We start from the raw sequence: 25,520 nt of genomic DNA on the forward strand, positions 1-25,520 counted from the left end.
CATGAGCAGGTTCCCCAGACCAGCACATTGCCGGTTTGTCTTCATTCCCCAAACACATCCTGTCCCTGCCTTGCCCTCTGTAGGGCTCTGAGTCATGCCTGAGAACGGCCCTAATCTGTCACCAGTGGCCTAGACCTTCCACATCGGCAGGGCCTTCTCCAGCCCTCATGGTTTTTTCTCCACTGTTAGGGACTGTTTCTGCTAAGGTAACATGGATGAGTTGAGGGATGGAGCCGTCTCTGTCCGTTCCAACAAAAACTTCTCATTTGCTCCAGATGCATAAGAAGGCCAAGAGCAAGGTACTCAGATTCCTATGTGTATTCTCTTCCTATTGCTGCAATAGCGAGTGACCACCGGGTTACTGATTTAAATAAAATTATATGAAAATTTATTTTCATGTGAATGTACAGCTTAGAAATCTAAAATGTCTCTTACTGAGCTCAAGTCAGTGCAGCGGCAGGCTGGCTTCCCTCAGGGAGGCTGGAGGAGAGAACTCGCTTGCCTCCCCCAGTTCTTGGTGCTACCTCTGTTCTCTGGCACGTGGTCCTTTCTGTTGCCATGTGAGGTGACACTCTCCTGGGCTCCGGGGATCAGAAAGAAACGCCTTTAAGGCACCGTATTGGTTCCTTCTGCATGTCGTTGGCTGAAAGGCTTGGTGTGATAAGGAGGGAAAATGTAGTTGCTCGTGGTCACAGGAGTCTCAGCCACCATGGAGGGGGCCGTGTGGCACAGAGCTCTTGTTCACGTCGACAGAGCGGGAGGCAGAGGCTGTGTAGGCCACTGCAGTTCAGGACTCAGACAGACTGCAGCAGGAACCGGGAGTCTGGTGCACTCCTCAGAGAAGTAACCTTCTTCTGCTAGCCAGGTCCCACCCCCTAACAGCTCTATAGCCCCCCAAAACAGTGCCACCAACTGGGGAACAAGTATTCAAAACAGAAACCTGAGGGAGGCGTTTCAGATTCAAACCATGACAGAGACAGTTATTCTACTCCACAAAGTTTGTAATAACCTGCTTCCCACGGAAACTTGCCACCATGCTGACTTTGGGGTGCTTTCCTGTTCATGGTCCTCCATGTCCTTACCGCACCCCCACTACCACACCCCAACACCACTCTACTTCCCCTGGAGTCCTTCTGAACTCTTGCACACAACCTCCTGGTGATACCTATGTGCACACAGTCTAAAATGGCCCACACCATCTTCCCCAGTGTGGATATGTCTCTGCCACCACCCCAAACCCTGCTCTAAAGAACCCTCACTCCTCAGATGGTTTCCACACGGGAAGAAATGTCCTTCTTTCTATATAACTTAGTAAGGCTGTCGCTTCCTCTGACAGAGTGGCTGGTCCCCTCTGGCCCTCCCAGGCTCTGTCACAGCACGGAGTAGGCCGCACTGTAGTTATTTGCTTGTAGGCCTTCATATCTGTGGCTCATACACGCTGTCAGGAGGGGGTTGCCCTCTTCTCCCAGATCCAGTGCTCTCTGGTGCAGCATGAGCGTGGGCTTAATAAATACTACTGCGAGAGTAGACAGCAACACGGTTCAGCTTTGCCCTATGAAGATAAGCCCAGCCCCCTCCCAAAGTTCAGTTAAATAGTTATTAAAAACAAAAGGTATCTGATGTTTAAACTAGTCCTGTAACACATTCCAAAAGAAGTACTTTGTCAAAGTTCTATGACATTGTTTTTCATCCTTTTACAGGAGTGGTTCTCAACCTGTGGGTCACGACCCTATGTGGGTATTTACATTACAATTCATAACAGTAACAAAATTACAGTTATGAAGTAGTAGCAGAATAATTTTGTGGTTGGGGGTCCCCACAGCATAAGGAGCTGCATTAAAGGATCACAGTGCTAAGAAGATTGAGAGCCACTGAAGTCCAGTTTCCAAAAAGTCTGTGTCTTGGCCTGCTGTTCGCATTAGTGTAGACTAGAGATCGCTTAGATGATAATATATTGAGTAAGCAGGCCAGCACCTCCTCTTTCCATAAGGACGGGTTTCAGGGGACGTGTGCGGCTTCACTTTGTTGTGTCTTTGCTGTAGCTTCTGTCACCAACATGGAGGATGTTTCAGACAAACTGTTGGTGTTGCCAAAGAGGGAATTCCAGCCAGGTCTGGTAGGTTCTGCTAAAGCATTAAGTTCAAGGTGAGAAGTGATGGTGATTAAATAAATGGGCAGATAAATTAAATCCCCCCAAAAAATGTGAAAAAGAAAGAGAGGACCAAGTAGGGTGGCTGTATCCCAGTACTCACAGAGACAAGCAGGGATTTTCAGTGCAAGGCCAGCCTAATCTATATAGCATTTGCAGGCCAGCCTGATCTATATAGCATTTGTAGGCCACCCTGATCTATATATAGCATTTGCAGGCCAGCCTGATCTACATAGCATTTGCAGGCCAGCCTGATCTACATAGCATTTGCAGGCCAGCCTGATCTACATAGCATTTGCAGGCCAGCCTGATCTACAAGCATTTGCAGACCCACCACGGCTGCATCATGAGAACCTGCCTCTAAATAGAAGCAACAAAGGTACTGGAAAAGGAAGCTACCGCGGTGAAGTGAAGCCATGCTGAGCAGACACAGATGGAGATGTAGCCAAGGAACCAAGTGAAATGAAGGCTTCACCCAGTCAGAGTCCACAGTTTCCTGACAGATCGTCATCCGGGTCCAGTGGGGAAGGGTGGAGAGAGTTCAAGTTGGGAAAATCACCTGTATTTGCAGAAATTCCAAGACTGACAGAGATCCTCAGCCCGTGTCTCGGTGGCCAGGCAAGAGTGGAGTGGTAATAGGCACACATATCCGGCCAGGCTCGAGGACGTTTTAGACAGAAATGGACACCAAAGCCTGTATGTGGAGATTACCGCGAGTGTCTCTGTGTTGGAGTCATTTGTGAGCACACACTGAGCAGGCCGGGCCCGGGGCACCTGCTCTCGGGACAGGATCAGAGGTGCCCCTGATGGCCGATAAATGCCCGGCTGTGCACCTGTTACCCCAGGTGGTGGCAATCAGGAGGCTGAGCCTGAGAAGCACACGGAGCACACATCTGGAAGGAAGAGCTGTGGGAAGGCCTTGTCTCTTCACAGGAACAAATACGCCTTTTACTAGATGGCTGGTAAAGAGGCCTATTGTATAAAGCCCAACTTAGGTTTAATGTGAGAGTGAATGTTGAAATCAGCCATTACTCATTTTTTATGAGGGTGGTAGCATACAGGATGTGTGCTCGTCAGCCCGTGTGCACACCCTTTGGGTGTGGCAAGCACTTGGCTGCCTCGCTAGTAGTAAACTTGATGATATAATTATCATAACCTGGGGACTCTTTCCAGGGGCTGTGTGTCCCCAGGTTGCTTGCAGAATTTGTTAGTACTTTTGTGTGTTTGTGTCCCTGATAACAAGCTGGAACCCCGAAGAAATGATTAAGTTTTAGATATAAATATGTTCTGTTGTTCTTGCAACACTCCTGGCTTCTTTCGGGAAGTTGGTCAGAGCTCACCTGCCCTGAAGCACAGACAGTCCAGTCTCTAGCTGAGAGAGTGACCACTTCTCAACTCCAGACATTTGTTGTCATGAGGAAAACAAGCAAGGATTCTCAGATTTTAAGATTGTTAGAAATACCATTTTCATCCGCTGTTAGGAAAGCGGTAGATGTGTGCTGGATTAGCATCCTCCCTGGTCAGCTCTCAGTTGCTTGTTGTCTGTGTGGTCTAAGAATTTCCTCTTCCACCTGGCTCTCTCTTCTTTTAATGACTCAGCTTAATGTAGATGACTGCTTCTCAACCAGGAGTGGTCTTCCTCTGGAATGGATGGACACTCAGTGGTCTGGAAACCTTTCTGGCTGTCACAGCTGGTGGCTGGGGGTGGCTGCTGGCATCTAATGGGTAGAGGACTACGTCTGTGGCTAAGCATTCTGTGACACACAGGATTGTCCCTACAGCCATGAATTATCCAATCCAAATGCCAGTGACGTGGAGGAGACCAAATCCTTACTGTTCCTCCCTTTTCTCCTCCCTTCTTCCCTCTCTTCCTCTCTTCCCTCCTGCCCTTTCTTTCCTTTCCCCTTCCCTGCATGTCTCCCCCTCTCTCTCTTCAATCTTGCTCATATTCTCTCTGTTTTTGTTTCCTTCAGACTCTTGAGGATGCTAACTGTCACATAGACATATGAGAATTTAAGAACGAGAACTCTAAACCTCCACTTACATATTTTCTGATATGTGGAACTTAGGCAGCCCACGATTCTGCATGGAGAATTCGCCCCTGGGTCTTCACAAGGATGGCATAAGGACCACATTTGAAAGAGTGGGGTGCTCAGCTCTGTTTCCACGGCGTCTGAGCCCATGCTTCTCATCTTTGCGTCCTCACTATGAGTTTTCCTGTTAGGTGCTCTTGCTTTTATGATGCTGTGCAACACAAAAAACTCTTAACCAACATCTGTGTCTTGGAAGTTAAAATGCAGTTGTGGGTGAAGACTGAAAGCGTATGTTATTGTCCTCTTTAGCTCTGACTCCTGGCCCAAGTAGCTAAATAGTATATCCTCTGGTGTTTTCCCAGAATTTCTAATTTCCTCCATTTTTGGTTAAAATCTCCTATGTAGACATCAGGATTCTTTTTTAGTAGCTCCCTTCAGATACAAAGTAAAACTTTTGTTTTTATTCTAAGAACAAGAACAAAATATGAGAGGGGGGCAAGAGAGAGAGAGAGAAAGAAAGAGAGAGAGAGAAAGAGAGAGAGAGCTTATATCACTCTTATATAGCTGATAATATGGAGAATTCGTGTGAGTTATTTCTTGTTTTAAACAGATGTGATTTAAATATTGCAAACTACTAACTTCCAAAGATGACACCATGAGGGTGGCTGTAGGGATGTGAGAGCTGTCTCGGGTGCTGTGGCTGTAGGGACAGAGAGTTGTCTCAGGTGCTGTGACTGTAGGGATGTGAGAGCTGTCTCGGGTGCTGTGGCTGTAAGAACTGAGAGCTGTCTGTCTCGGATGCTGTCTGGAACATGGAGAGAGCTGGCTTTGTCTCATGAAGAATTATTGCATATGCTTTTGTTACTAGAGCATTAATTGTAATGCAGAATATTTTCAATGTAGACATTGAACATCTTCTTGAAATATAAAACTAGAGACTGATTCGTGGCGCTGCCTTGGCAAAGCATCAAAGCCTCTGTGGGTATTCTGTTACCAGATCACAGATGTCCTCCAACGTGCATGGGCATTCCAGCCTCGTACAAACACTGGTGACTATGAGGCGTCTTTCTCTGCTCCACCAGCCAGTTTCCATATAACAACAGGAAGACTTACTAATTCTGAAAGCTTGGTCTTATCTTAGGCTTATTTTTAACTATCTCTTACATAACTTAAGTTAACCCATTTCTATTTATCTATGTTTTGTCACATACTGCCCATCCTGCTTCCTCTAGTTTTTCTTTTGTGTGTGTGTGTGTGTGTGTGTGTGAGCACGTATGTGTGCATGTGTGTGTGTGTGTGTGTGTGTGTGTGTGTGTCTCCTACTTCCTCTATCTGCCCGGAAGTTCTGCCTATACCTCATGCCTAGCTATTGGCTGTTCAACTGTTTATTACACCAATAACAGCAAGACATCTTAACATAGTGTCCTCTCAAATACCTCACAGCAGACAACCTGAAGACCAGCTGGCCAAGGGCCCTGGAGGTCTGTAGCCTCCGGCTTCAGCAGCTTCCTGTTATAATTCTAGAAAAGCTATATTTTACCAATCTGAATTCTGTTTGGATAGCAGGCCCCTTGCTCCCACACTGCCTGACCCTCTGCTGCTCTACCCACGCCTCCATGGAGGACACTGACCTGATTTTGTTCAGACAGGCTGGGTTGAACCTTGGCTGGAGTTGTTTTCCAGGGAGACAAGCCAATGCTGGGGCTGAAGCTGAAACCCAGAAGCCTTGCTTGGTTCTTCTGAAAGCCTTTCTTAGAGAACAGGGCTGCAGTGGTTACTGCAACTGGTTCGAGACAACCAGAAAAGTGTCGGTTCATTTGTTCATCTTCTCTTTCCTCCACTTTTTCAATGAGCTCTGGTCACCATTTGCTGTAGTCTGTTCAGCAGAATGCTCGCACAGAAACCAATAAAAGAGTTCAGAATTCATCATGATACTGGGCAGAGCTGCATGACCTACCTCCATGGTTGTACTGTGAGGGGAGATTATACCTAACAGGGGATTTCCTAACACTAACTGTGGGTCCAAAAAAACAGGCATTAAAGACTGGGAATTCTCTAAGGGAGAGTTACAGGTTCCTGTTAGCTACATTCAAATTGGGAGGTGACGATTTAATTTAATTAATTGGTGACTACAGATTATATTGAGGGTTAAAACTTGCCTTCTACATGGTGCGTAACTTGAATCTTTTTGGAACTGTAACATGAAGCTGGCCTTTATCCAAGTCATCCATGCTGACCTGACTCTCAGTTTCCTTCAGGATCCTCTTCAGAGGTGGGGTGACAGGTCACCATGCCTCACCTAAAAGAGCTTATTTGAACACTTAAAAGCGGCAGCCATGAGATTCACCCATGAATTTTCTGATGAGCTGCATGTAGGGGTGCGGCTATCACAATTTTCCAGCTGACTTTGGGATGAAGGGAAATCTACCTTGAAAACAAAAGCAAACAGTAAGGAGGCAGTGGTGAGGCAGGCAGCAGGAAGGGAGAAATAAGATCTAGGCCTTTCCTTACTGGGAATGTACTTTAAAGTGTGTAAGCGAATTGCTCACACTGTTTGAAATGGAAGCTGAGATTCCCCAAGAAATGCTTTCGGAAAGACCTACTTTTCCTTCAGGAAGTCCTTAAAACTGCAAGTCCTCTTCTGGGCCCTGCACCTTTATGGCTTCCATGCAATCAGAGTTGTAATGGCTTATTTCCACAGAAGCCTGTGATCCCATCTCATGTCAGATAACAGAAGCCCCGTCAGTGCTTGGCCTCTGGCCCGGCAAGAGCTCCCTCTGTGCCTTGTTCTGCTGCTGCTCTTGCTTTTTAGTCTCATGTTGTAAGGGAGTTGTTTGTTTGTTTGTGGTCTGTTTTGGCTAAATGGTGTTCATGTGAAGAATACTTTAGAAACGAAGACAGAAAGCTCAGTGTCTTAAAGAAGTTTTTGTTTAGCCTGCTTTGCTGGACTGGTTTTGAGGGAGTCTCCAATGCTCTGGAATTTACACTGTGGCAGAAGACCAAAGGACGAAATAGAAGTAGGCCTTGTAAACAGCTGGGCAGGGCAGGGCAGGCCTTTGCGGGCGGGCGTGGTACTGCTCTCAGCCCAGCTTCGGGTCTGCAGGCTGACCCCTGTGCCTAGGAGCGCGGGAAGGGAGACCAGGGGAGCCTCTGCACACTGCCACTTCATTGCTCCAAAACAGGCCAGTTTGGTTTGGCTCCATTTGATCTGGGAGTTTTCAGACCAAGTCTATTAGTATCCTGAAGAGAACCCAGCCTAGAAAAATAACTTTTTTTCAACTGTATGCATCATTGGCTACTATTAATTCTTAATTTAGACTCATTCTGATAATGTCAGAGGAATAAAATGTGGAATAATATTTATTTTAAAAGCTGTAAACATTGGCCTTTGTTTTTCCTTTCCTCGGACCTGCTTAGTCCCCTCCCTAGCCTAAGTGCATCCTGGGAACTCACCATGATGTGCTGCCCCTGGTCCTCTCACACATTAGTGCTAGCTTGTCATGAGGAGATTTCTGCTATCTGACTTTTTTATCTCATATTCGTAAACTGTTCTTAGCAGCGGAGTGGCAGTCTTCGGAAACGATTGTTTCCAGTTGTCAAGTTTTGTTCCCTGGTGATTTCTGTCAGGCTATCTGGCCTTTCCATTCCTTTTGCTCTTGAACAATTGAAATGATTTTTAAATCATAATGTTAATATTGTTTAATATTGTTAATATGAATTATTTATAATAGCTAGTGTTAGTTAATGATATCAATTTATTATTTAATCACAACATAATTCAGGAAAACTTGCTCAGTTTACTTTTCATGTAAATAATATAAAAGATTACTTACAATCTGATTCAAATTAAGGTGATTTTTTTTCAATAAAACATGCTTCCAAGTAATTATTCTTGAAAAAAATAATTAGAATTGCAGTGATAAAACTATGAGTAATTATTTTACAGAAACAATGTTGAACTGAGAAGGAGGAACTAAGAAGGAGGAACTATTTTTCATGAAAATTAGCATTGGAGAGAAAGCTTGGCTGGTCTTTGAGTCTGTGTATTTTTTCCATTCCCCATTGAGAGTTTTTATTTCTTCTACCTTCTTAGATTTGTGTGTGTGTGTGTGTGTGTATGTTTTGCCCACATTTATGTGTGTATAAAATATATATGAATAAATTATATATGTGTGTATACACACACAGTGCATGCATCTGCGGTGCCCGTGGAGGTCAGAAGGCATCAGATCCCCTGGAGCTGGAGTTATGGATGATTGCAAACCACAGGTCCGGGGAACTGAAATGGATCCTCCCCAAGAGCAGCAAGTGTTCTTAAGCACTGAACCATATTTCCAGCCCAGCTTTTTATTTCTTATGCACAAAACTATACAGTCTTTTTTGCCCAAAACTCTGAAATGCATTGCAGTTAGGCAGCTTCCTCGGGTGCCTCAGAATTCTCTGGTATGTGCCGTGTTTTAGGGACCTGAGAGGCTGTTGAGGAAACACGGAGACTACAGCAATCAGGGAGCAACAGAGGCTCAGCAGAAGAGCATGCGGGAGCTTAAGGGGCGCACGGGCAAGGGATAAGTGCAAGGAGAGGGCCACGCATTGGGTTGAAGGTGACCTTGTGCGCGTATTGAAGACATTCTGTACTGAAATGTCATAAAGAGGACACTATTGGCTAGGTGCTTCCCTTCTGTCAGCGTTTGAAAGGGTCTCCTGCATACTAGCCATGTTTCTGCCACTGAACTCTCCTCCAACCCCCAGCTCTTCATTGTTCCCATGTTTGATCTGCATAAGGTAGGTGTCATCAAGTTAACGACCGGTGTGAGGAGACCTGCACAGGATAGTCCTGCAGGTTTTCTCCTTAGCCAAGGGTCCTGTTTGGTCTGAGCTCACCAGGGTCCTGAGAACTTGGGAGGACATAGCCCAGTCCATTAAGCCGGGCCCTGGAGGCTTTCCAGGTCACTGCCTCCTCCTCATGCTGCGCCCACCTCTGCAGCCTTGTTACAATAGTAGTGCTTCTTCAGGGACCATTCCTAATGAGTCTGTTTACCCGGCATGCCAATGGGAATGCTCCGTGTAATAAAACTCTGCTCATGAATATGCCAGGACGGCAGCTGTTGAAGGATTTGCCCTTTGAAGGAGGGGTCTTTTCCAGGATGGCCATGGCAATTGTTGGGCTAGGTTTTCTTATTTAATAATGTAATTCTTTTACATTTCTGCTTTTTGAGAAAGATTCTTACTCTGTAGCCCAGATTTGCCTCGAACTCACTGTGTAACCCAAGCTGGTTGAACAGGCGAAAATCCTCCTGCATCAGTCTCCCCAGTGTTGGGATTACAGGTATAGGCCACCACACCTAGTTCTTCTCCTTTTAAGTTAGTAATATAGAACTACTGAGATATTTTACAAATAAATATCTCCTACATAGTCTCCTACATAGTGATCCTCAGAGAACAGAATTTTTGGAGATCGCTATCTAATTTTCAGAAGATTGTAAATTTCATTTAAAATGGGTGTCCAGAGAACTCAACTATCAATTTCAGTATTGCTTTAGGGCTTCAATTCTTAGCAAAACACAGGTTCCTCCTGTGGTAAACTCTAGATTTTAGGCAAACTGGCTAGTCTGCTTCCTGCCTTTTAAGAACTGTCTCCCAGTGGCAGTGAAGGTGACATAGCCTGGAGCAAAACCAAAAAAAAGGCTTGTCTTGCTTGTTGTGGCAGCCACAGTGTGTGGTTGGCTGCACTGTCCTGGGGACTAGAAAAGAAAACAGGCTGTGAACTGGTTGAGGTGGCCACGGGCTCACCTGTCGCTAGTGGTGACCTTGTAGACAACTGAACTCTAGGTCCTCTGACCTTTGGGCCTCCTGCTTAGATGTCTGCTGTGGTATAACCTGGAGTTTCCACACTGTTCCCAACTCTACAGTATGAGGGTAGGGTCCTGTCACTCTGCTGGGTCACTTTGTTCTCTGAACAATGGTGGGAACACAGCACCCACCTCCTCGGGTGTGAATGAAGACCAAATGCAGCGTTTTACAGAAAGGCTGGGTTAGAACTTACCTTGCATGTAGAGCTTCAGTTACGCTCTGCCACTTCCCAGCTCATAAATGGACTCTTTCAATGGATAGAAATATGAAAATAAAACTTTCATAAAACTGAAAATTCTTTCAAGCATGGATTCTAAAGTCACAGTATTTGCCCTTATGCATACTTTGGAAAACACTACTCAGATTAGGTCTAGCCACACTTGCAGGGATAAGGAGTTTAGTCCTGTGTTTCAGACAAATCTAAACTGAAATGTGCATGAGAGGGTCTCCCGATTTCCACAACGGGGCTCCAGATCTCCAAAACTCATTCAATCACTTGTTTCTAGGCTGCGCTTGAGCAACAGGAGGCCTGCTGCCAGACCGCAATTCAGAAAACAGTATTATTACACGTTCTCGCAGGCAGTGCATTTCAGGCTCTCTCCATAACACAGTCCAGGATGCTCAGAGAAGATGTTCCTGCTCTCTAGTTTAAATCCCCTCTTCGGTCTGTAAAGCCTTCCTGTCCTATCTCATCCACAGTGAAAAGAAAAAAACAACACGGACAGCATGATTCAGAAAACGTCTCTTAAATTTTCCAAGTGTGACTGGGTTGGAGGGTGTGACAAATGAAAATAGAGCTCCGGGGCCTCTCGTTAGCCCCTGAGCAGAACACGTGGGTGAATCCTCTTCTCTCTCATCTTAGTTCTGTGGATCTATGGGTGGAGACTTTCAGTGCTGCCCACTGATGACTTCCCCAGGTCGGCTCAACACAGTGGTCTAGGAATTGCCACGTGGACCCACAGACCACCACACTGCCTGCCCCTTCTCCACAGACCCTTGTCCAAAGTGCCAGAGGGAACTTTAGAATTATAGCTTCAAGTCCCTGCTGTCAAAACTCTTCCTCCCCTCCTCCCCTCCTTCTCATCCCTCCCTCCTCCTCTCCACCTCTTCTCCCCTCCTCCTCTCCCCTCCTCCTCCTAATCTCCTCCTCCTCCACCACCTACTTTTTTCATTCAGGAAGAGCAAAAGTTTGAGCTGAAGACAGCTCTGGACACCTCCCCATGCCCGCAGGTAAGCACAGAAGGATTTCTCCACTTCCAAGGCCCTCTGACCAGCATCTCCTACCTGGCTGCACTAAAGATCTGTTGTCTCTCCTTTAAAACCCCAACTCAAGATGGAGCCTTGTGTGTGTGTGTGTGTGTGTGTGTGTGTGTGTGTGTGTGTGTGTGTGTGTATACATATTCTTAGCTCTTACTAACATTAAAAATATAAAGGAATGAGAAAAAGACCAATGTAGTCATAGAAAATAAAATACCGTAGACGTATCTATGCCCAGACCCAGGAGCAGCATGTAGGCATCTCCCGCAGGGAAGCCATAGTGCAGGGCCTTGTTTTGTGGACTCCAAAGCCCGATCTTTCTTCCTGGCAATCCCTCCAACCACACCACTCCGCTCTGAAGGGACTCTACTCTTGGGTGGGTCAGAGTATTTGATTATGGATGTGTCTCCTACAGGACTGTGGCTTAGTTCACTTTCAGGTCACAGCCAAAGCAGATCTAGGCAGAGCGACAGACAGAAGGGACAGCAGAGACGAGACAGCTGTCTGCCATTGTCTTTTCTCCAAGTATGTCGTGGTACCCTGACAGCTTGTATAACCGTGATCAGTTTTTGGACTCAGCTTCCTCAAACCGGTTCTCTCTTGTCAGGGCTTAGATTTTCCCACCAACTTCATTGTCTGGAGAATAGTACTCTCTCCACAGTAGGTGGATACTAGTTATTCGCTGAGTTCTTGGAAAATGTGACCTGTGATAATAGCAACAAAATCATATTGATCATGGCTGTAATGTTACCTGGGGGTAACTTTACACATTGGAGAATTTAGCTGGAGATTCACGAATTCAGAACTTCTTACAAAGTGGTGAACAATTGAGTTTACCTTCACCATAGTGCATGTCCTGTCGAATCAGTAATGCGTCGTACTTTGTTAATTACATAGAGGGATCTGAAAATATGTATAGATCCTTTTGAAATCCATTTCAACCTTCTTAACTATTGCAGGAGTGTTTGGAAACAATCAAGAGATGCCACTTTATTTTCCATTGAGAAGCTAATTATTTATTCATGAAGGCAACTTGCCCTTAGCCCCTCACCCCATCCAATTAGCATGTGTTGCCTTAAGAGCCATTTAGATGCTTTTTTTCCTTACTAGTACAAATTAAGGTGATTTTGCTGTATAGCTAGTCAATGTGTAAAAAGGTGACATTTCTTCTTTTGGTGACATGACAGAGAAATGCTAAGTTGTCCCTGACTTTGCATTCCTCCTCTGGGAACTAAAAAAAAAATGAAGTCTTTTTCCAAAAGCATAATTATGTTTATTTGGCTGAAATCAAGACCCAAAGAGTCAGGCAGTGCTGTTATTGACCTGGGAAGCAATTGCATTTGGCCTGTGAACCAACAGTAAGGACAACAACAATGATAATGATAATAATAATATCCCTGTACAGCATCTTTAATATCTGCTGCCCAGTTCTCATTTTCAACAGTTTGTGATTTCTAACATGGACGGAGGTAGAAATGATGCGTGCAGTTGGAGAATGCCTAGAAGATGCAAGAATGGCTTCATCTCTAGGTAGCCATCGCTGAATCAGCCTAGGTACTCAGATTATCATATTCCTCAGAGTAGCACAAACCACCGGAATCCAAAGTGGTTTGTGCTACCAGATCACACTGGGAAGTACCCCCTGATTTGTGGGGTACCACAGAAGTACTATCAGCTTGGTGCTCTTGTTATTTGCTGGGTACAGGAAGTAGGGTCTTCCACTGCCGGATCCTGGAAATGAATCCATGGAGAATCTATGAAGTTCTGTTCATAGCTGGGCAGGAGATAGCAGCTGCCAAGATGTTGCCAGTAAGGCCTTGGCACTTGTGGGGAAACCCCTGAGCACACAATAGTTTCTAGAAAATCCAGTATGGAAAAATGAAATTCCCGTTTTAAGTGAGTCTAAGTGGAAGTGGGAGACATTTACATGCATGAAACATCCAGAGAGAGAGAGAGAGAGAGAGAGAGAGAGAGAGAGAGAGAGAGAGAGAGAGAATGAGTATACTATTATTGGTTGACAGTTAAGATGAAGTGTGTCCTTGGCCACTTGGCCACCTGGGACAGTGAGATTCCCCAAGCTCAGTGGCCATTAATTCACAGAATTTAAGAAGGAACCCTACCCCAAAACCAGGTTCACTTTGAAAAATAGACACATATTGATTGAGGATCTTTAGCCCAAATCATCCCAGTATAATTAGCAAACATATTAATTATGCAGTTGGATTTGAAGCTGGTGCTCATCCTAAAACATAAAGCTAACCCTGAGAAGACAGAGAATGGATTAGAAGGGAAACCTCACAGAATGTCAGTGGAAGTCAGGGCCCTGGCTGGGTTCCGTGGCTCACTCTGGCGTTCACTAGCTCTGAAAACTTGAAAAGGTATTTCTCCTTTGGTACTTCTGCTTCTTCATCTGAAAGAAAAAAAATAGTAATAAAGTCTGATCTCAGGTCCTGGTGAGCACTGGACTTCTGACACTATAGAAAGTCTGTTGGACTGTGTTCGGGAACCGAGTACTCAATAAGTGGAGCTTAGTATTTCAAATACAACATTCTAAGAGTGGGAAGTTCGTAAATGGGTCATTACACAGTAGAAATTTCGCAAAGGAGTAATTAGTGACTCAAAAATGTTATCTGAAAATCTCAGAAGCTTGTCTACATTTCTCACAGGGAAATAAACTGGGGCTTTGTGTATGTGATGCACTGTAAAATTTATTAATGTTTAAAAATGAAGCAAATTTATTCAGCAAACATTTGCCGAGAATTTGTGAGTTAGCAACATGGTACACAGTATGGTTACATAAGAATGCATGCGACATCTTCACCATGCCCCTGGGTCTTCAAAAAAGACACCAGATACATACCTGTGACTGAAGAATTCATACACTGTTTTGGTAAAGATGAATTATCCTTCAGTTCCAAGTGCCCTGGTGCTCGCAAAGCCACAACATGTATGAAGGGGCATGATGAAGACAATGCCGATAACCTGCTTGGCAGTTATGCTACCGATGACTGCCCAGGGAAGACGTTCATATTCTTTTTGATATTCATAGCATTGATTTTAAATCAAACATGAGAAATCAACACAGCAATATAGACCTAGAATATAAAGCAAATACAAATTTTATAATTAATTTGCAAGCAGATATCCCTTTTAATAAGACATGAAAATGTCAGGCATTGCTGTTCCTACTTAGTCAGAGTATGTCTAGTATCAGAGTCTCAGGAAATATGAGAAATTGTTGATGAGGTCATTCTCAGTTTTGCTTTCAGCTTTTGGAGATAGTATCTCATTGCAGTTCATGTTAGCCTTGAAATCATTCTGATAGCCAGGCTGGCCTGGAATTCACACTGTTTCTCTTGTCTTAGTCTCTCAAATTCCAAGACTATAGACATGTGCCACCACACAGTGTCTAGAACATTTGTGTGTATGTGCACAGATATGTGTGCATATCGGTAGAAGCCAGAGATCTGCATGATGGCTGCCGCAGTTGCTTTCTACCTTATCTCTCAAATGGGGTCTTTCACAGAGACCCATTATCCAGGCAAACACCCTGAGACTCAGAGACGTTTCTATGGCACGGAAGCTTCATGGATCTGACTGCCTGCATGGCCGGTGACTGCTCCAGAGAACTCCTGGGCTCCTCCAGAGCATTCGTGGTTATTTAGCTGTTTGGTTTTTCTCGAATCTAGCTGACCAGTTGCTTTGTCGATAAGTTCTGGTGTGTCTTCATTCACAACCCCCCTTGAAGCATCCTGATTCCATGCACCACATGGCTAAGAGACACCAGTCCTCCTTCAGATGACGCTGTCAGAATCCTCCCTCCGTCTCCAATCTTCCGTCGATGACCAGAGTCCATTAACAAATGATTGAAAAATTTAAACTAGCTTGTTAAACTTTTTATGGGCAGAAATTATGTCGTAGTTTTCTGTTAATCCTAGTGCCGATGGTTAATGGCTGTGTAACAGATGTGAGGTGCCTGCTCTTGGGTGAGGACTGAAAACTGAGATGTAGGTTTTTTCTGTGGTGACCATGATAAGTATTAATAGCTATACTTGTAAATAGAAATGATTATGTTTTACATCAAGTTCATTAGTGTGGTATAGCTAGTTCTGTGTTCAGTGAGGCTGAGATTCGCGTTGGGATGAAATCAAAGCTGTGTCTGGTTCATGGAGAATTTTTAAATCAATTGAAAGCATTATTATAATTGCAAATCTGTAGCTCTCACAGCCCTGAGCTCGGTATCAGAAGCTGGCTCTTCTGAGCCGGGAAAGTTCTTTCTACCCATTCTCTCATGCGCCTTCCCAATTACCTTTGCCTTCTCCTCTGCCGATCCCAGGTTGTTGGCGTTTGAAGCAACTGCTTTTCCTCCAAATGCCATTTCCTGTGATTGGACAAACTCTTGAATGCTATTCTGGAATGAGAATCATGGTAGTCACTACCCAAAAATAATTGTTAAGTTGGGAATTTTGTGCCAGCCATTTAGAGTGTGCCTGGCATTGAGTGTTCCACTTATATTTGCTATTTATTTTCATGGACCCCACCTGTATCCTGAAGTACAGTTTTGTGTCCTGTTCTGTGGTTCCTCCTCCCTGCTGTGAGAACAGGATGAGGTTCCTGCAGTCTCCGTGGGCTAGAAGGAAGGACATGCCATGAGTCACGGGCAAGGAGCCGCTGCTAGACAGGTCCTCACAGTAACCTGGGAGCTTTGCCGTTTGCCTTGGGAAACTATTTTGAAAGTATTCATTGTGGTACAAGACTCCGTTAGGAGAGAGCATGCATGGAGCGACTCGATGACTGGTGGACATTTGCACCACACTTTTTGTGTTCGATAGGAATCTTTAACCTTATCCCTTCTGATTTTGTATTTCACAGCTCGAAAGTCAAAGAAACTGGGGAAGTTAAAAGGCCTTCACGAGGAGCAGCAGCAGCAGCCCCCACCACCTCCTCCACAGAGCCCAGAAGAGGGGACCACATACATTGCTCCTACGAAGGAGCCATCCGTGAACTCCGCGCTGGTCCCGCAGCTCACCTCCATCACACGGGCGCTCACGCCGTCCTCGGCCATGGTCCTGGAGAACATCGAGCCGGAGATCGTGTATGCTGGCTATGACAGCTCCAAGCCAGATACGGCGGAGAGCCTGCTCTCCACGCTCAACCGCCTGGCAGGCAAGCAGATGATCCAGGTCGTGAAGTGGGCCAAGGTACTTCCAGGTAGGACGGCGCAGGGCTCGGCTTGATACTAGCGGTGCCTTGGTGTTTGCTTTGTGCAGCATCCTGACATGTCTATCAAAGACCCCAGAGTGGTGGGAGAATTCTGGATACTGGTTCATTTCTTTCTTTCCAAGAATGCTGGTTTGTGGTCCTATTGTTCCTAAAACAGGCGGACGGCTGGCGTTCGCAAAAGAAAGGGGTTATTTTGTCCCCAAGTATTAATGAGGTACAAATATATTCTGTTACTGAGGTCGCACTGAGCTAGCTCTAGGTAACACAGTACCCCAGTTCATCTAAGTGCAGGCCCAAGAAACTTAAAGCCTTGTAAAGCACCCTGATCAACTCTTCCTGGTTGAAAAAAAAAATCAATCCTGCTTGGGACTCAGGAGATGGTCCTTGAGGTTCCTGCACACATACCCGAGTTTAGATCCTCAGAACTGTCATTTCGTGTGTGTGTGTGTGTGTGTGTGTGTGTGTGTGTGTGTGTGTGTACACATACATATCCCCATCCCTGTCTTGCCGGCCTGTAATCCCAGCACTAGAGAGACAGAGGATCTCTGAGCTTTCAGGCCAGTCAGCCTAGCTCCAGATTCAGGGCAAGACCCAAGGTAGACAATGATAGACAAACCAACCCCATGTAGACCTCCGGCCTCTCCATATTGCACACACATGGCCACACCTGCACATCTATGCATCACATGCATATGCATGATATACACCAGACACACAAAACTTCTCCCTTCTTTCAGCACCCAGAAAGCATCCTTGAACTCTACCTCGTGTTCATTTTTGTCCAGGCAGGATAGAGGCAGCGTGAAGAGATGCTCTCACCTTACCTAGACCTAACCTGTGGTTAACCTGCAGCATGAAGCAAAAAAAAAAAAAGGGGGGGGGCTTCAACCCAAAGGATAGCTCCACACAGCTGGATATAAGAGTGAGGAAAGCATGGGGCAGGGCTGGGGGCGGCTAGAGCAAGGATGCCAGCCCTGCCCTGGAGCCCTGCCATAGCCCAAGCAATGGGAAGCCAGGAGTAAGGTTTCTTAGGCACCACAAAGACAAAAGACCTAAAATTTTTCTGCCCTTGCACATATGCAAACGGTGACAGTTAAAGTCCCTTTAAGCTGGTGCCTTTGATTGCATGAGAATGAAGCAAGTCTCACAGGTGAAGACAACTCTTCCAGTGTGTTGGCTATCAGAGCGGAGCCCCACTGGATGCGCCTGTGTGATCTGCCCCAGCCGCGCTCCACCGCCGTCCCCACCCCCACGCCAAGCATTTCCTGTGAATTTCAAATGAAGTCTTGTGCGGAGCCAAGCACGTGCCCCCATAGATGTCTGCGGAATTGATCTAAGTGTGTTAGGGAAAGGTAGTTAGGCGGGATTCTTCCTGGAATGTACTCACATGCTAAGTGTCTTTCTGTGATTAATTGTTCTGTTCTCTAGGATTTAAAAACTTGCCTCTTGAGGACCAAATTACCCTCATCCAGTATTCTTGGATGTGTCTGTCATCGTTTGCCTTGAGCTGGAGATCGTACAAACATACGAACAGCCAATTTCTCTATTTTGCACCAGACCTAGTCTTTAATGAGTAAGTACCTATTAATTAGCCCTCATAAAACAAGCTGCAGAATTATTTGTTATGCTGTTATTTAAAATAATCTCTAAGCCAGATGTACAAGTGTGAAAGAATCTACTGAAATGAGCATTTTAAGAGTTTTAAAAAACATTGAATTTTAAAAACTGAAAAATCACTCTTTACAATGGTGTAATACACACATGTCTAAGTATCAATAACTCAGTATATGTAACTCTTACATCATATATGTGGGAATTGTCCCAAAAGAAAGCGGATCCAGTTGGCTCTGAGGGCTCACCTGGTACAGTGCCATGGTTAATAGAAAGCAGTCTCTTTGCTATCTGCTCCAGTTGAAAAGAAGCTCATTTCTAGGAAATGTGAATATTTAAAGTGCTAGGTTTGGAGAGCATCATAGAATGGTTCTTTTGTTAACTGTACACAGCTGCTTGATGTGTTTTCATGACAATCATAATTACCCTTCCTTCCAATCATAAAGAAGCCAAAGCCTTGTTCTGCTGTGAAACATTTTTTCATTTTATGATGCATTTTTAAAGACTGAACAAATGTGAGTAGATTCTCTCTGTGGCGCTGTATGCCTTCCTATTTTAAGTTAATTTTAGTGGTGTTTGCACTTCACATTAGCACATTTCTTATATGTTCCTATTCAGCAATGCCTCTTTGTAATTGTTGGTCCAAAATATTTAAAAGCGAGCACTGAAATTATGACAGGAGCCGCAGTCGTCTCCTGACAGAAGTCTCCCTCTAGAGACGTGAATGCGGAGGCTTCTAGAATGAGAGTCTCAGATGGCAAGTGATGGTAAAGGAGAAAGCATTGTGCCAAGACACACAACCAACTCTGGAGTCATCTGCTGAGGGGTCCCAGCTCGCCTCGGTGCTTTGCCACCACACCGATTCTATTCCAAAGAAAGTGTTCTTGAGATAACCCCTCTCTGGCAAGTGGTCAGAATCATCCTAGCATGAATTTTCATCAAAAGTAAAGCCAAAGAACTGGCAGGCACATTTTAAATTTACTTGCTTTCCTTAATAATCATCTGTTAAATATATTGTTAGATAGTAAACCTGTTTTTAAAATACACTAAGGGTGGTCCTTCTAACCGGAAGCGTAGGTAAGACAGAACCCCGGATGCCACCGGAAGTTCTGCATTTGATTTTATACAGAACAGAAGATTGAGCTGATCTGCCTAATCCTCCTACATATGTGTATCCAGTTTTCATAACTGTAAAAATTTCATAAATTTGCCATTTAAGTTAATACTTGGACATGTGTGCTATTTTATAACCAGCACCAGCTCCTTTTCGTCATCCCACACTGACACCCCCAAATATGTTGAGTGATAATTCTTCATTGACGCTCTCTACAGTCTATGGATCTATAGTTTATGAGCCTGCCTGTATTCTAGACATCGTGTAGGGATGAAGTCATACAATAATTTGTGCTTTTGTGCCTGGCTTATTTTCACTGAGCATAATATTGTACATTTTACCCACATGGAAACATGTCTTCTACTTCTACTCCTTTTCATGGCTTAGCAGTATTCCCTTGTTCGTATGTCCTCAGCCCTCACTATTTGTGCAATCTCTGCCTGTGGGTCTGCCTGCTGGTGGTTACATCGTCTTAATCTCACTACAAACACACAGTGTCTTAGCAGCATTCACAGCACATGCAGGATGCAAACTAAATAACTGAGGAGTGCACACCACCCTAGAGACCAAAAGGGCTGTGCTCTGCCTCTTTGGTTCAGCTCTGAGACTGTATGCCAGCTTCCTTTATGGTTTCTTTTTTTGCTACTTTCTGTGCAGTTTTATGCTTTTCTTGGTGATGGAGAGAGTGCCATGCTGGTGTGCAGCCCTGATGCCACTGAGCTCAGCAAGTCTGGGATGGTGCCAAGAGAAAAGAAAAACACCATAGAGTCCTGAGCTACTTTGCTCTTGTGGCGAGTTCTATGTTAGTGATCCAACAGTATGTGTTAAATAAAGTCCCTGAATGTAATTACACAGAACTAGACTGAGTTCTGCATGTGCCATTTGCCACCTCTGAGTATAGCAGATGATGCAGCTGTGGGCATGGGTACACACACGCCCCTCGGGATGTCTGTATCAGGTACTTTCCTGTGGCTATGACCACACTCCCTGATTAAAATAACTTAGGAAAGGCAGTTTATTTTTGGCTTATGGTTCCCGAGGGACAGAGTCCATCCTATCAGCGGGGGCATGGTGGCAGAAGGAAGTGGATTGACATACAGGCAAGGAGAAAAGGGATAGGAAGAGGGGTAAGACTTCAAGTCCCTCCCCTGGAGACACTCCTGCCAGCAGAGCTCCACCTTCTGATGGTTTCACAACCTCCCTAAACAATGACACCAACTGGGGATCAAATGGGAAAACACATGAGCTTCTGGGGGACATTTCTCATTCAAATCCCCGATCCCTAAGAATATATACCTTGGAGTAGTCCCTCTGGGCACTTGCTAATTCTGTGTTGAACTTTTTGAAAAAAATCCCAAACGGTATACACAGAAGTTGTAACATTTTTACAGCCTACCAGCTGAAAGCGGGCTTCCAATTTCCCCATGTTCATGCGAATACTTTTTCTTTTGACTATTCATCCTGCTGACTATGACCGTTCATTAGTTACGCTTTGCATTTTTCTGGCAGCAAGGGGTATTGAGCAATCTTGACTGGCCACTGACGTATTTTCTCTGGAGAGGTGTCAGACCAAGACCTTTTTTTCATTTTTCTTTACATTGGTTGTCATGTCATTCTTTGCTCATGGTCCTTTATCTATTCTGGATGTAAAATCTTTATTTTTGAAAGTAGAAAGTGGTTTTTTTTTTCATTTGTCTATTGTTTTTGAGGTAGAGCTCTTGTAGCCCAGGTGGCCTTAAACTTACTGTGATCCCAGGATGACCCTAAACTCCTGGATGCTAGGGTTGTAGACACACCACCAGTTTATGCAGTACTGGCCTTGGATTTAGGACTGCATGCACGCTAGGCCAGCGCTCAACACCTGAGCACACGCCCAGCTCTCACAGCTGCATGCCCACTTGTGAGTGCTGTACACCTGAACACACGCCCAGCTCTCAGGACTGCATGCCCACTGGTGAGTGCTGTACACCTGAACACACGCCCAGCTCTCAGGACTGCATGCCCACTGGTGAGTGCTGTACACCTGAGCACACGCCCAACCCTCAGGACTGCATGCACACTGGTGAGTGCTGTACACCTGAGCACACGCCCAGCCCTCAGGACTGCATGCACACTGGTGAGTGCTGTACACCTGAGCACACGCCCAGCTCTCAGGACTGCATGCCCACTGGTGAGCGCTCTACACCTGAGCACACGCCCAGCCCTCAGGACTGCATGCACACTGGTGAGTGCTGTACACCTGAGCACACGCCCAGCCCTCAGGACTGCATGCACACTGGTGAGTGCTGTACACCTGAGCACACGCCCAGCCCTCAGTGCTTTGGGAACCACAGGTGTTCTGCATTTTGTGACGCTGAATTCACTTTTGTTTCCTTTTGTGTCATTTGCTTCTGATGCCAAGTATTAATTTTAAAATGTATACAGCATCAGAAAATAAAATGTCCAATAAAAAACCCAAGAAGAACTCTTTGAACACATGAAAGTCAGGGGGGAACACATCTTATGTTGAGGGTTTAGCTTGTCCATTTTGGTTCAGACTCTTTTTTTTTTTTCAATCTAGTACCTAGCCTTGAGCCCGAGGCACTGAGGCATAGTAGTTGCTCTGTAAACATATGTGGGTAGATTAATTATTGAACAAATTAGCCCGCCAGCCCAATGATTGGCCTGGAGGAGTTTTTTAGAATGCATACGCCTGCTCACAGGGAAGAAGGCTGAAGGAGAGGTGTGTGGTACAAGGTGGAGTGTGTCTGCAGACAGGGGCACTGCTGTGTTTACAAAAAGGACCAAGCGTGATAGGTGCCTGCCTGTGGTAGCTACGCAGTGAGTCTCAGCCCAATGGTCTGATCCTTCAGCTACACACTAGCAATACTGAGCTGGAGGAGAGGCCGGGAAGGGGAAATAATAAAGGAAACATTCTTTCCAATTTTTTTTTTATTAAACACTGAGGTGAAAATATGAGTTAATACTTTAGCACAGAACTTTTCTTATTATAAACTCAGAATGTTCAGATATGTATTAAATGATTAATTATTGAATTCTACCTTGAAACAATCCAGTACATATCGCCTCAGATCACGGCAGCTACTCAGATTCCTCATCAGTTCCACACATATTAAAACTCCCACTTAAGCTTGGAATGAAAGTTTTTCTTTTCTTCTTCTTCCTTTCCTGAAATTAAGATTCAGTGTTTCAGTCAATTTCTCTGAAACGTTGGCCAATATTAAAAATTAGAAGTCTGTTGGAGGCATATGTAACCTCTCTCAAAAGATGCTGTCATCTGAGCCTTGCGTTATTGTGGTCCTAAGACTGCTGGGGAGAGCAAGGGAGTGATAGGTCTCAGTGTCACCTTCTCCAGCCTCTTCTAGTGACCGAGTGGATCTCCAAGGAAGCCGATGTGGCAGGAGTAAAGTCAGCCCACATCTCCCTAGTACTCTGCTGGCTGCACCATTGTGCGCCATCGGAGCGGTCAGTCATTTCATGTAATGTTTTCATGCACCTTGATCCCTTTCGTGTGCCGACTGCTACGTCACTGCATTTGTCCACACTGAGGGCACTTGTCTCCAGTGATGGCGCTCCCCAGCCGTCCTCCCAACAAACAGTGCCCATGGGGTCCCGTGCACCCGACACTCTGGAACTGAAAAGGACTGGTTGAGAGAGGGTCTTTGCATCTGAAAGGTGTTTCTGTGCATAGACTGTAGTTAGGGCAACCTTGGGGACACCTTGGGGAACTGGCATCAGTGGGATGCCCTCAGGGATGTCTAGGGTAGCTGGAGTTATCACATGGCAAACCCTCTTCTCAAATGCCGGACATCCAGAGTCACTGGAGGGAGTATGTGCCCCGTGCGGTGACAAGGGGCTGTGCTGCTGAGAGGAGCCTGGAGGTGGGTGAACCCGGGCCGGTTTCCTCGCACTAGACCCATCCCCACCCCCCACCCCCACCCCGTTAGTGCCCTCTTTTGTCCCCAGCCTTTTCTGCTTTCTAATTGGGATGTCTTTGATCTCCAGGATGTAGCCTTTCTTCCTCCCTTCCTTCATTTTTCTTCTTTTTGTCCATGGCTCTCTCACGTGCACATGTGTGCACATATGCACACACACGTGCTCAAACACGAGTGCCTCCTCTCAGGGGAAAACTCCCACTGCTGAAGCCCTCTCTCCTCTTAGTCTTTCTTTCTAACTTCTGGACGAGCCTGTTTCTTCTCTTTTTCTAGCTGGAAAAGCTCAGCTAGACAGCAGTTGGGGAGTCACAGTCCGCTGGAGCTCTCTGGTTGTTGTGATGGAGAGCAGTGATGTCCTCCCTCGGTGGCTCCCCCAGTGTCGGCTACAATGATGTCCTCCCTCGGGTGGCACACGGTGGCTCCCCCAGGGTCTTTTCTCGACCAATCCTTTGCACTCTCACCTGCCTCTCATGAATAGCTGGGTTTTAAGACTCCTAAGAAAAACAATGTGGTTGCTCACTGTCTGCAGAGAACGGGCATTGCTGCTTTGAAATGGGATTAATCTTTGCCACAAAATTAAACTACAGTGAGATTGCACCTGAAGACAGAGGCTGGCAGAGAACACCAAGGGGAACTTCTACAAACTAGAAGCAGTCCTCGAGGTGTGTGTCTTAGTTACTTTCTCCCTTAAGTAACTTCAGGTTGAAAGGGCTCATTTGACCTTGTAGTTCCAGAGTCCATTATGACATTTATGTATGTGACAGATCAAAAGGCTGGCTGGTTACACTACATCCATACTCAGGACCAGGAGGCTGATACACTGCATCCATACTCAGGACCAGGAGGCTGATACACTGCGTCCATACTCAGGACCAGGAGGCTGATATACTACATCCATACTCAGGACCAGGAGGCTGGCTGGTTACACTACATCCATACTCAGGACCAGAAGGCTGATACACTGCATCCATACTCAGGACCAGGAGGCTGATACACTGCATCCATACTCAGGACCAGGAGGCTGATACACTACATCCATACTCAGGACCAGGAGGCTGATATACTACATCCATACTCAGGACCAGGAGGCTGGCTGGTTACACTACATCCATACTCAGGACCAGAAGGCTGATACACTGCATCCATACTCAGGACCAGGAGGCTGATACACTGCATCCATACTCAGGACCAGGAGGCTGATACACTGCATCCATACTCAGGACCAGGAGGCTGATACACTACATCCATACTCAGGACCAGGAGGCTGATACACTGCATCCATACTCAGGACCAGGAGGCTGATACACTGCATCCATACTCAGGACCAGGAGGCTGATACACTGCAACCATAATCAGAACCAGGAGTCTGGCTGGTTACTCTGCATCCATACTCAGCCAGCAGAGTGTGAACAGGAAGTTGGGCCAGACTATAAATCCTCAAGGCCTGTCCCCACTTCCTCCAGCAAAGTCCCATGTCTTCAAGGTTTTCAGTCCTTTCTAAACACTTGCTGCCACCTTGGGGATGAAGTGTCAGGATATGTGAGCCTATGGGAGATAGTTCCCTTTCAAGTCACAGCAATGTAAATGAGGACAGATGAGAGGCAGGAACAATTCTCCGAGTCAGGCATTTCCTCCACCGCCCTTGTTTTTAAGACCATGTATCTTTCCCTTTACCAACCTATTCTAGTGATAAGAATTAGAGTTAGACCTGGGCATGGTGCACACACCTGTAATCTCGGCCCTCAGGAGGCAGAGGCAGAAGGATCTAAAGTTCAAATGCCAGCCTAGGTTACATAAGGAAACCTGTCTAAAAACAAACAAAAACCCCACAGCACCCCCTTTTTCTGGCAGTTGAGTCAGGTGCCCTGCACTGAGCTCCATCCCGTCAGCTGTCCCTCAAGCAGGATCTTTTCTGTCGTTCTTTTGGTCACTTCTGTACTCTCTGCACCCTGACTACCCAGAGAGAAAACATGCTTTTCAATATCAGCCCCTGTATCTAAGAAAATACTCAGTACGTCATTGGCACTCGGTAACTAATTTTGATTTGTTGATGGTCTTTCTAGCATGAGCCTCAGAAGTGAGATTCCAGTGCTTTAGGTCCTTTCAAAGTCTCTGACCTCTGAAATGGTATCATTCCTGTAGACTTTGTTTAAATTTTCCTTCAAGAGTACTTCTGTCTGTTCAACATTTTTACACGATGTCTCTTGTAGTGCACTTGAAAAATCTAAAGAATTAATGAAGCTGGGTGATTTTGAGGAGAGTAGAAAATTAAGGAAGATGAATATGAGACCAAAAATAGTTGTGTGTTAACTGTCCTGGATCCTAGAGAGTGGCAATGATGTAAGGAC

The 25,520-nt window shown here is 45.5% G+C and overlaps 1 protein-coding gene across 6 annotated transcripts in view; it reads left to right on the plus strand.

Moving 5' to 3' along the window:
* Positions 1–25,520, plus strand: part of Nr3c2 (nuclear receptor subfamily 3 group C member 2) — a 330,889-nt gene that overhangs the window by 242,934 nt on the left and 62,435 nt on the right. For all 6 annotated transcript variants that reach the window (XM_087900467.1, XM_087900468.1, XM_048438236.3 and 3 more), the window contains 2 exons: positions 16,162–16,500; positions 17,941–18,085. In XM_087900467.1, the coding sequence (XP_087756593.1) occupies positions 16,162–16,500; positions 17,941–18,085 (484 nt within the window). The remainder of the gene's footprint in view (positions 1–16,161; positions 16,501–17,940; positions 18,086–25,520) is intronic.

This window comes from Myodes glareolus, chromosome 22 (genome assembly GCF_982192425.1).
Source record: "Myodes glareolus chromosome 22, mMyoGla1.1, whole genome shotgun sequence".
In the NCBI taxonomy this organism is placed as follows: Eukaryota; Metazoa; Chordata; class Mammalia; order Rodentia; family Cricetidae; genus Myodes; species Myodes glareolus.